Below are 12,092 nucleotides of genomic sequence, written 5' to 3'. Positions count from 1 at the left end.
CCTTGGGCAAGTCACTGAACCAGTCCTTTCAACAATGACAGAAAATTCAGGAATGACCAGATTTTCCATTACTTTTGGGTGGCTCCTATATTCCAGCATTGAAGCCACCAAGTCATAGATTCTGTGGAGAGACCTCAGCAAGAGATCGTGGGGGAGAAAAATCCATCAACTGGTGCTCAGATGCCACTAATGAAAGCTCTTCCCACATCCCCCTCCTAAACAGCAATACAGACACATTCATTCTCTCTATGAAGAGCCGGTCTCTATAGCAAACAACCAGCGCTGAAGAAATGTGCTATGTAGGAGAAATGAAAGCCCATCAAGTTAAACAAAGGGACCATGAGACAAATGTGAGGAGAAAGAGGGACAGAAAATAAAGGAGAGATAAGAAACAAGAAAAAAGGAATCAAAGGAAAAAAACTAATGGCAATGAGAGAAGGACAAAATTCGACAAAAAAGAAAAAGGAAGGTTCTTAACCTGGTTATTAACTTTTAATTCCCTTTGTAGTTTGTGTAAAGTGGAGCTGTTTTATGCACCATGAAGAAAGGGTGCTCCATATTGCATTGCTCATTTAGCTGGGCAGCACACTGAGAGGCGTGCACTTCACCTCTTTCTAAGCTCAGCATACTCCTCTGCAAAATAAGGACAACCCTGCCGACTCAACTCACTGAGCTGTTGGGCGGCTTAATTCCCCCTTCGTGCAGTACTTTCACTGCTAAGGAAGTGCAAAATATATTATGAAAATTTCCCTAGCAACAATAAAAATAGAGAAATAAATGCTGAAAAGCTATGATGCATATAGGCAGAGGTTTCTCTGCAGATAACAGTTTCCACAAGGGCTTTTAGAAGAAACGTTCTGGTTTTTTAGCTCTAACCCCAGAAAAATAAATTTGCACTGTCTTGTGTACCTGCCATCCTCTATTAAATAAGGTAAGGAGATGTCTGGACCCAAAGGGAATTAACTACAAGTCTCCCTCCTGGCCAGAAGTATGTATATCAAAAAGACAATCAAACCAGGAGCAGCAAATAGAATGAAATATAATTAATTTGAGCAGAGAATGAAAAAAAATAGGTAAATGGATGACTAGTCAGGAAGAAACCTGCTAAACCATGTTAGTACTGGATATCTGAATGGGAGTTAGCAGACTGCACTCTATTCCTGCTTCCGCCACCAACTCTCTCTATGACCTTGGGCAAGTCACTTGACATCTCTGCGCTTCAGTGTCCCTCATCTGTGAAATGGTGTCACAGGGTGCAGCCCTCATTGCCAAACTGGCGCCTCCTCCTGGTTGTACTGGGGATTAGCTCAAGGCCAACACCCACATTTGCGGTCTGCCCACCGTCACTCTGTCTCTGCTCCACCCTACGGCTCCTCTCTCAGCTCCTAGAACCGCAGAGTCCTCTTTGCGACTCTCATCTGTATTTCCTCCTTCCGGGAGGCGGGGGAGAAGTGTACCTGTCTAACAGTTCAGCCACCTCCCCCGGCCTGCCCCACTACTCTGGACCCCAACCCAGGGACCCTGTAAATACCAGCTTCCTGCTGCTCCTCTGTAACCTCAGTCAGTGCCGCTCTACTACCCTGGGCCACTTCCCAGGCCCCCTTCTCCATGGCCCCAGCACCTTCTTCACCCTCACCTCAGGGCACTCAGAGTTGCTCAGGACCAGGAGCCAGCCACAGCTCTGTCCAAGGTGCTTACAGTTCTCTCAGCCTTCCAGGGATGCAGTTCTTACTCCCTGGGCTCGCAGCAGCAACAGCCCTACCCTGCCCTGCAGCTCCCTTTTATTTGAGCCTACCGGGTCCTGATTGGTTGTTCCCTGCAACTCCTCCCTGATTGACTGTGCTTCCTGCAGCCTCTCTGCACTGCTCACAGGACTCACCTCCATTGCTCCTTTTGGGGCAGGGCCTGGTTAACTCCTTTTATGACTGTGTGGGGTAAGCACCCCATCACACATGGAGATAATGATATTTACAATTGCACTTAGAGATCTATAAATGAAACATGCAGGTATTCATACTCACCACTAGAGCTCCCGGGAGTGCTGAACTGGGAGGCATCAAGGAACTTCCAATGTGTAGGCAAGTTGGTCACGTCAATAAGAGGTATGGGAGAGGCATCCTTCACAAGTGAACTGGGCAGGGGGAAAAAAGCAAACCAACAGCTTCAAATACATTAACATACTATTGTAGCACCGAGGGACCCCAATCATAGACCACGATCCTATTGTGCTAGGTACCATAAAAACATTAACGTGGACAATCCCAGCCCTGAGAAGCTTACAATCTAAGTATAAGACAGGAGAGAACAGCTGGATACAAACAGAAAGGGAGAGCACAAGGAAACAATGAGACAGAAGAGACACTACTATTGCAAGCTCATTTAAAAAGATAAGCATAAGAGGAAACCAGGGCCCCGATCCCATAACTAGATCCACAAAGACAGCCCCCCCGACCCCCGCAAAGTCTCACTGATTTAATGTGTATCCGTACCTGCCTATGTGGCTGTAGCTGCACTATCAGGACCTAAACAAATTGGATTTTGCTTCAAAAAATTCCCCCTGCTCTCATGTGCATTCTTCAGACACCTCAAGACTTTTGATGTATTGTTTTACCAAGGGAGTTTCTTGGTTATTGTAAAGGATCTTCTTCCAGCACTGACAAAATGAATTCATGCCAAAATTATGGTCAATAGGCATTAAATAGTTGATTACGATCTGGAAGCCTAACCATCCAATGAGGCAACTAGCGCCGCTACTAGAAGGGATAAAGTCCACTTCCATGCCTTCTTTTAAGCAGCATGGAAATCTCCTCCCAGCCCACTCCACAACATCCTACCCCCTTCTCCCCTCTTCAAAATCGCAGCCCAACACACACACATTCACCTCTTCCACGAGGCCTATTACGTAAAAAGAAAGGTACTTTATTACTTTCTGCAATAAATTAACATTTATCTGTCAAGAGTGTGTCAAACTGCCCAACCACATAAGGAAAGGCAAGAGGCTGAATGAGGCAGGGGAAACATGAGCAAGAAATCACGTTAAGAAAAGCAAAGAATGCTCCTATAATGAGGTTGCTACATTACCTTAGGGGTTGAAACACTTTCTTGACACGCACTAACTCAAGGCCTAGCTGCCTGTGTGAAAACCTCCTCCAAAATCCACACCACCCCCAGTTCAAAGGAATTAAAAAGTTGTGCAAGTCATTGTAGTGAAATTAACAACAACATTCAATTATTTATATTGCAGTAGTATCCTGAGCCCTCAATCAGGATCAGACCCGACTTTGCTAGGTGATTTTCTATCATCAGATGACAGACTGTCCCTGCCCCAAACAGCTTACAGTATAAACAGTGATGAGGTACAACAGGAAGGTGTGTGTTAAATGTAAGAAAAGAGAGCAGGAAAGAGATAAGTGTCCCTGCAGCAGGAACACAGGATTGTCGTTTATCAGCAAATGTGTATATGGGGGCAGCAAGCTTTGTGTTTGTTTTTAATTAATGGGGTGAGTGAGCAAGAGACTATGATGACTCATTAACAAGCCTTCTGCTTAGAAATTTCAACTTCAATCAACTTTCTGTTTAATAATTTGTTTAATGTAACTGACTACGCCCCCTCTATTTTGATTACCCCTTCCTACCCTTCCTGGCTTCGCTACACTATTCTTTTTTCTTTCCAACATAAATCATAATGCATCTTTTCTCTCTGTTGTTTTCATTGTATTCCCTCTTACCTCCCTATTTGCTTCCCTACACTCTATTTTCTCACTCTCTCATTCAGAAGAATACCCTCTCCCACTTTACTTCTCTTTTCTAGCTTTTCTCATCCATCTCTTCCCACCCACCCTCCTCATACACAGGGATTGAAATAGAAACACTGATCAGACAAATAAGAGCCAGAGGACTAAAGTCAATGAGGTATCCCAATGATCAGAAGCAACACCCAGGTGCGAAGCACCAACCTGTTACCTCACTCAAGTTGCTGTCTGTAGACTTGCTAAAAACCTCAAATTTCAAGACCTCCGGCTAGAAGCTGTATGATTAGTTTGAAGCTTTCAATCCCCCTCAGACTGCTGGAAATGAGGAGGAAAGCATGCTCTCTCTCTCTCACTGTTCTTACCCTTACCACCCCACCAGAGCCTCCTGAACACTGCATAGGGATGGGGAATATCTACTAATCTACCCCTCCACAATCTCTATTTTTGTGTTCTCCTCCCTACTGAACGACTCTAGCTGCCTGCCTCTGTTGCTACTTATAGCATTCCTAAACACGTAGCAGAGTGAAACTACCCTGACTGCCAATGTCATTACTACCCACAGGGTTACAAACAGGAGCAGTGAAAACTGACAACACTCTGGCCTGTCCTCACTGGGCTGCAGCTTGGGAATGTCTGAGGATCGGCAGTGGAGCAGTCTGTCTGCAGGCTCAAGAAGGTAGAAGAGACTCATAGACTTTAAGTCAGAAGGGACCATCATCGGAAGGTTTTATTCAACCAGTGGAGCTAGAAATATTCACCCCAATGAGAGGTTAGATTTTGCAGAAGATGATAGCACTCTCTCTGGAAAGTCTTCTGCTCACCAAGGGAGAAAGTGGTTCCTCCACCCTCCCACGCCCAAGTGCTGAGTTAACACTACCTGAAACCAACCTTATTTTCCCTTTCTCCTTGTTCCGTTGTCCCACACGGTTAGTAGATTTGATGTACAGATGACGGTGCAATTCATCTATTAGGACTAAGTGCATGTTCATCTTCTTACTGTGAAGCTCTAGCCTCAGATCACTCAGTCCCTCCACCTGAAGAAGAGGACCCTCTAAAGAGTCCACTGCTGATACCTGGAAACAAAATTCAATAAATATAACAATTTATCATGTTACTAAATTTTATTAAATATTAAATGTGGGCTCCACTCTCCTAATCCTAAATCTTCCTCACTATCCTCAATGCCCATATTTCCTTTGGTCAAAGAGAAACGATCTCTGTTCTTTCTGGTACACATCAACACTGCAGTGAGTGCTGTCCGGAAGGTTGTTTAAAGCAGACACAAATTCAAAATAAGAGAAATATATTTTTAATTTAGTTCTTAAAAAACAAGTAGACTTGTAAAACTGACATAGATACAAACAAATCACTGTCACGAGCACCTTCAAACGTCTCATCAGATGTTTGCGTGAAAGAGAATCTATTCTGAACATTGTTAAACAAAACCAGAGCACAGTGCTTCTTGAAATAGGATTAGCAAGTAATAAGGCTTTGAAAGTTCTGTGCTGGAATAGTTGGTCTTAAGTCTGCTTCCTTCTCTCTTAATAGTGACTCCAACCAAACTGATAGTCTCACATCCTTACACAATTAAGCCTCCCAAAACTTCAAAGAGCAGTCACACCGTTCCCATTTTGCAGATAGAGGGAACAGACATGAAGATTTTAGTTCACTTACGCAAGGTAATGACTCAGTAGCACAGCAGAAAATGGAACCCAGAAGTCCTAGAACTCAGAGTCTCCTATTCGAACTGTTAAACCAACCAAGTCTGATTTACATGGAAATCACAGGCAGTGTCTGGTGAGAACTGGGGACAGTACTCTGAGCTATCAAGATCTTCTAGGAGGTTAATCTTTTTGGTTTAATACATACACAATTTTAGCATGAAAAAATGTTTTCCCTCATTTTGAGACTTTAATACAGTGACAGGCAGTGGCTTGAGCTGGCATAACATAGGTAGGCACCGGGCAAGCCTCTCCCACAAAACTCTGCCAATGCATTTCAAGAGTGACCAGCTAACACCTGCTGTGCACTAGAATGAGATCCCTAGCTACTTTTCAGTTGTGCCCTAAAAATGAATTTGACCACAAACCTCTCAGAATGACAAACTAGTAGATTAAAGGGACACTGTCAATTTACATTTGGCCCAGCACTGACATTTTGTAAAGCCAAGCTTTTATAAAATCTATGACCAATAGAAATGGTTCTGCAGTTGTTTTGAATTCAGAGATATACCATCACCTTTGTAATGTTTGAAATCAAAACATCACAGAACTAAAAACCTGAAAGTGACTATCAACAAAAGTGAAACTTATTCCATAGATTTTCATCATCCAAGCTGAAAGACATGCAAATATAAAACAGCATAAATGGAAGGGGACTGAAATTTTAAAATTTCTCTTTTCATAATGTAAGATGCTGTTAGTAAAATAAGTGAAGACATTTGCTTACAACATAGAATTTAAATTAACAGTGCACCTGTCAGTTAGATATTAAAAATGAAAAGCAAGGAGATTTAGTTGCCAAGCTAAGCTCTGATCCCTTAATAAATATTAACAGATACACACAGTTCACGGGCCAACTATGTCTTGCTTTACTTACCCCAAAATCCAGAATTGCCCTGAAGCAGCTTCAGCCATTGCAGTCTTTTACATTAATAGAGAAATTTATAAGAAGAAACTGGACTTCTCTGCAAGAAGTCCATACCTGTGAAATTTGCTCCCTCTCGTGGATGAGAGCGGAGGTCTGATGCCCATTGGAGCACAGCGTAAGGCATAATCTCCTTAGCCAGGTAGTTTCCCAATTCTTGGTTTCTGCAGCCAGAGGTTAGGGGACTTTATCAGTGCATGATTGTAGTCTGTAATATTCTATTCTGCCTGGCCTGTTTAGTAGAACTTATGTCTGTATTACTGTCGCCCTCTATATAGTGCCCAGGTACTATGACAATGCATGCAACATCAAAAAAATTAAATACTAAATTTCTATTCTTAAGGGAAAGAATCAGCTAAGAATCCTCCACTTTTATCAACTGACATCACCCCTTGGCCAGGAGGGACTGGATGGGACTCCCTCTTCTCCTGATCTGTGCTAGGGAAGTGGCTGCAGCCCTGCAGGTAAAAGGCATTGAGGACAAGAGGTAGACATATTTTGATAGAAGGGAGGGTGGGTAATGGTGTGCGTTGACTGTGTCTGCCCAAAGAGCTTGATCCTTTGAGGTGCTGAGTCCTTAACATCCCAGGACTTCAATGAAAGCTGGGGGTATTAGGTGCCGCCCAGCAAACACTCAGCATTTCACCACATCAGGAACAAATTCAGGAGGACCTAAATCAACAAACAGAGCTGGGGAAAGGATTGTGAAATGGGAAGGGAGTGGGATGCAGTGAGGAAAGAAGAAGTAGGCATTTTGAAAGCTGACATTCTACTTCTCACTCACATCGCTGGGCTCTTTTCTTCTTTTTCTTCTCGAGCTTTAAAAAAAGGCCATGCACAAAACTAAACTATTATATCAACATAAAAGTCTCAAGCAAAGCTTTAGGAAAACAAATAGAATAGTCAATCATTTATTGTATGAATAAAAAAAACTTCCATATACATTTACGTTTCTTCTTTGGCAAAAACTACAGCAATTTTTTTTCGGAAATGGCGTTTGTGACACTTCATATTTGCAGTTAGACATGCAGGAGAGTTATGCCCCTGATAACGCCACTTTCACAGTGATTGAATTCTAGAGGTAAACAACACAGCCAACGATCAATGTTATGCAGGCTTTGAGCCTTTTACCTAGCCACTGCCACACTTCAGTAAACCCCTATTTACTGTTGATTGCCAAGACACAAGAGGCTAAAGGGGAAAGCTTTTATTTAAAGAACAGTTTTGGTGAGAAAAAGGAAATATGGGTCTGATTCAGCTCCACTGATGCCAATGTAAAGATTCATATTGACTTCACTGGGAATTGGAAAAAACCCTATGTAAAAAACAGCATCTTCTAAAGCCTATCTTCCTGTGTGGCTGCAAAGTCAAATCCCTTTTCTTTACTCACATAAAGCAGCATTTACCCCTGTTAGTACTTCAAAGCCAATGAAGTTACAGAAGAGCAAGCTGGATTCTGTTCTGGCATGCCCATCAAACATGGTTAGAACACTGGACTGGGAGTGAGTAAGAAACTAGACCAATGCAAAATCAATACAGAACACATTCAACAGATTAAAAAGTGGCTGGCTAACAGTTCTCAAAATATAATTATAAATGGGGAATCATCAAGCAGATGGGTTTTTTCCTGGTGGGGAACCTCCAGTATTGGTTCTTGGCCCTATGCTATTTAATAATCTTACCAATGACCTGGAAGAAAACAAAATAATTATTAATAAAGTTTGCAGAGGATCCAAAGATTGGGGGGAGTAGTAAATAAAGAAGAGGCCAGGTTGCTGATACCAGGCAATCCAGACATTCTGGTGAGCTGGGTACACACAATAGCGTTTTAATATGGCCAAATGTGAAGTCATACATGTAGGAACAAAGAATGTAGGCCATACTTACAGGATGGGGGACTATCATGGGAAGCAGTGACTCTGAAAGAGACAAGGGGGATGTGATGGATAATAAGCTGAACATGAGCTCCCAGGGCAATGCTGTGGTAATGCAATCCTTGGATGTGTAAACAGGAAACGTTGAGTAGTAGAGAGGTTCTATTACCTCTGTATTTGACATTGGTCCAACTGCTACTGAACTACTGTGTCCAGTTCTTGTGTCCATAACTCAAGAAGGACATTGATATGTTGGAGAGATTCAGAGAAGGGCCACGAGAATAATTAAAGAATTGGAAAAAGTGTCTTTATAGTGAGAGACTCAAGGGTCTCGATCTATATAGCGTAATAAAGAGAAGGTTATGGGATGACTTGCTCAACCTACACATACCTGAGTGGGGAACAAATATGTGATAATAAAGGGCTCTCCACTCTAGCAGACAAAGGTATAACAAAATCCAATGTCTGAAAGTTGAAGCTAGACAAATCCAGACTAGAAATAAGGTGCAGGTTTTTTTTTTAAAACAGTGAAGGTAAATACCCACTGGAACAAGTTACCAAGGGTCGTGCGGGATACTCTATCACTGGACATTTTTAAATCAACATTGGATGTTTTCCTAAAAGATATGTGCTACTTCAACCAGAAGTTAATACAGAGAAGTCCTATGGCCTGTGTTATGCAGGAGGTCAGATTAGATCATCACAATGGTCCCTTCTGGCATTATAACCTGTGAATCTATGAGGATACTACAATTTTATTCCCTGCAGTATCACTGACTCATTGAGTGACCTTGGGCATGACACTTATACTACTTTTATTTTATATTATCCACTCTTAGAATGGTTACAATACTTACCTAGCTCACAAGGGTTAAACGGACAGCACGGGACTCAACTTTCTATGTTTCGGCTAAAAAAAAAATTTTGTCTAAAAAAATTATTTTTAATATATAAGCACAACTTTCCTAATAAAAATGTATTGCAAGTTCTTTTGATCCCTTGCAGATTAGGGCCAATTATCTTTAATGTCAGAATCATGACTAGATGTGAATATAGTCTTCCTCTTTTCCATGTAAGTTAGAAATATTTTGTTGTTGTTGGGTGCCCCCTTTCCCCCTCACCCCCCATCCCCTTAAAGCTAATACACATATCTCCACTGGTTGATGATTGGTGCGATCTTCCAGCAAGGGAGCATAGTGGATCTTGCCACAGAAATCAATGGAGCCCAACACATCTATCCAGGTGCCAACCCAGTTGAACTTTCTGGATCTTCAAGTTATATTTTTTAATATAAACTCCTGATGCTGCCGCTCTCTGTTGACAGCAAAGAGAACAAATGGAGGCCAAAGAGTTGCCTGGGCTTCTGGTTTCATTCTTTATAAGAAGACTAACCATTTTGCAAGGCATCCTCCTATCCAGGAATAATCTGTGACCTATATTTCATTCACCCACAAAAGCTTATGCTCCAATACGTCTGTCAGTCTATAAGGTGCCACAGGACTCTGCCGCTTTTTCAGAATAAACTGTGACCTATATTGCAAAATCAGGGATTTAAAAAAATCTACCTATTTTAGAAACCGGGGGGGGGAGGAGGAACCATTTTGCTAACGGATATTAGCAATACACTCCCATGTATCCGAAACACTATTATCCAAACTTCCACATTATCTGAATCCCTTTCTTGTCCCCCACGTATCTCACACTGGGAAACAAGGAAGGGATTCCGATAACACAGAGGTTCAGATAATAAAGCAAAGACCTCTGGCCAGGACTGCAAGGAGGAGGAGAAGTCTCTGGCCTTGGGGGAGGCCACCCTGCTGCTGAATGGTGCCTACAGCAGTGCAGGGAGCCTGCTCCAGCTCTGCTGTCACTGGCATGAGTGAGCAGGAGCGGAAAGCAGAGCTGCAAAGGTTTCCAGGCACTGCCACAGGGTCGATGACACCAGATCCCTGTAAGCACAAGATGCAAGGGAAGGCTGCAGTCCTGGTCTGGAAGATCAGAGTCCTGGCCAGGGGGTCTCTGCTCTGCACTCAGCACCTGCCTGGATTGGGTGTCACCAGCACTATGGCAATACAAGGAGCCCTCTGTAGCCCCGCTGTCATGGGAGTGAGTGTACAGGGCAGAGCACAGGGACAGCGAGGAGCCGCCGCCGCCCCCTGCCACAGGGGAGGCCACCTTGCTGCTGAATGGCTCCTGCCCTTTCAATAATTTTATTTGACTAATTGGGAGTTTTGATAAATGTCCCTCAGTCTATTCAGATAATCAGTAGTATACTTTAATTTGTGATGCTGGCATTATGTTAGCCTGAAACAAGTATTATTTATTTGCATTGCAGTAGCACCTAGGAGTCCTAGACACGAACCAGGACCCCACCCTGTGCTATGTGCTGTATAAACAGAGAACAAAGAGACTATCTTTCAGAATTATCAGACACACAGATGAACACACTTTGTTGGAAAAGAGTCAACACAGCTTTTGTAAAGGGAAATTAGGGCTCACCAATCTTTTAGAATTCCTTGGGTGGGGGGGTCAAACAAACATGTGGACAAGCACGATCCAGTGGATGTAGTGTATTTGGACTATCAGAAAGCCTTTGACAAGATCCCTCACCAAAGGCTCTTAAGCAAACCAAGAAGTCATGGGATAAGAATGATGGTTCTCTCATGGATCAGTAGCTGGTTAAAAGATGGGAAACAAAGAGTAGGAATAAATTATCAGTTTTCAGAATGGAGAGAGGCAAATAGTGGGGTTCCCCAAGGATCTGTACTAGGACCAGATGATTCATAAATGATCTGGAAAAAGGGGTAAACAGTGAGGGGGCAAAATTTGAAGATGATACAAAATTACTCAAGATAGTGAAGTCCAAAGTCCAGACTGAGAAGAGTTACAGAGGGGTCTCTCAAAACTGGGTGACTGGGCAACAAAATGGCAGATTTTGACAAATGTAAAGTAATGCACATTAGAAAACATAATCCCAACTATACATACAAAATGATGCAATCTGAATTAGCTATTACCACTGCAGAAAGAGATCTTGGAGTCATTGTGGATAGTTCTCTCAAAACATCTGCTAAATGTACAGGAAAGGGATAGATAATAAGACAGAAAATACCCTAATGCCACTATATAAATCCATGGTATGCCCACACTTTGAATACTGTGTGCAGTTCTAGTCATGCCTTCTCAAAAAAGATAGATTAGAATTGGAAAAGGTACAGAGAAGAGCAACAAAAATGGTTAATGGTATGGAACAGCTTCCATATAAGGAGAGATTAAAAAGAATGGGACTTTCAGCTTGAAAAAGAGAAGACTAAGGGGGGATATGATAGAGACCTATAAAATCACAAAAGGTGTGGAGAAAGTGAATAAGGAAGTATTATTTACCTCTTCACATAACACAAGAACTAGGAGTCACCCAATGTAATTAATAGGCAGCAGGTTTAAAACAAACAAAAGGAAGTATTTCTTCACACAATGCACAATCAACCTGTAGAACTTTTTGCCATGCAAGGGTGTGAAAGCCAAAAGTATAACTGGGTTCGAAAAAGAATTAGATCGTTGATGGACATGTCCTCCATGAAATTGCGCTATTAGCCAAGATGGTCAGGGATGCAACCCCATGCTCTAGGTGTTCCTAAACCTTTGACTACCAGAAGCTGGGACCGGACAACAGAAGCTGGATCACTCGATGATTGCCTGTTCTGTTTGTTCCCTCTGAAGCATTTGGAATTAGCCACTTGTCAGAAGACAAGATACTGGGCTAGACGAACCATTGGTCTGAGCCAGTATGGCCACTGTTATGTTCTTATCTCCACCCCCA

General features: G+C 42.5%; 1 protein-coding gene across 5 annotated transcripts in view; it reads right to left on the bottom strand.

The window, feature by feature from the left end:
• EXOC4 (exocyst complex component 4) overlaps positions 1 to 12,092 on the bottom strand; it is a 578,416-nt gene that overhangs the window by 512,724 nt on the left and 53,600 nt on the right. For all 5 annotated transcript variants that reach the window (XM_007055935.4, XM_043520885.1, XM_043520887.1 and 2 more), the window contains exons 4-5: positions 4,641 to 4,825; positions 2,022 to 2,131 (exon numbers count right to left, since the gene is read on the bottom strand). In XM_007055935.4, the coding sequence (XP_007055997.1) occupies positions 2,022 to 2,131; positions 4,641 to 4,825 (295 nt within the window). The remainder of the gene's footprint in view (positions 1 to 2,021; positions 2,132 to 4,640; positions 4,826 to 12,092) is intronic.

The sequence above is a fragment of the Chelonia mydas genome, chromosome 1 (genome assembly GCF_015237465.2).
Source record: "Chelonia mydas isolate rCheMyd1 chromosome 1, rCheMyd1.pri.v2, whole genome shotgun sequence".
Taxonomy (NCBI): Eukaryota; Metazoa; Chordata; order Testudines; family Cheloniidae; genus Chelonia; species Chelonia mydas.
The sequence above is the reverse complement of the archived record's forward strand: the minus strand, read 5'-3'. Positions and strand labels throughout refer to the sequence as shown.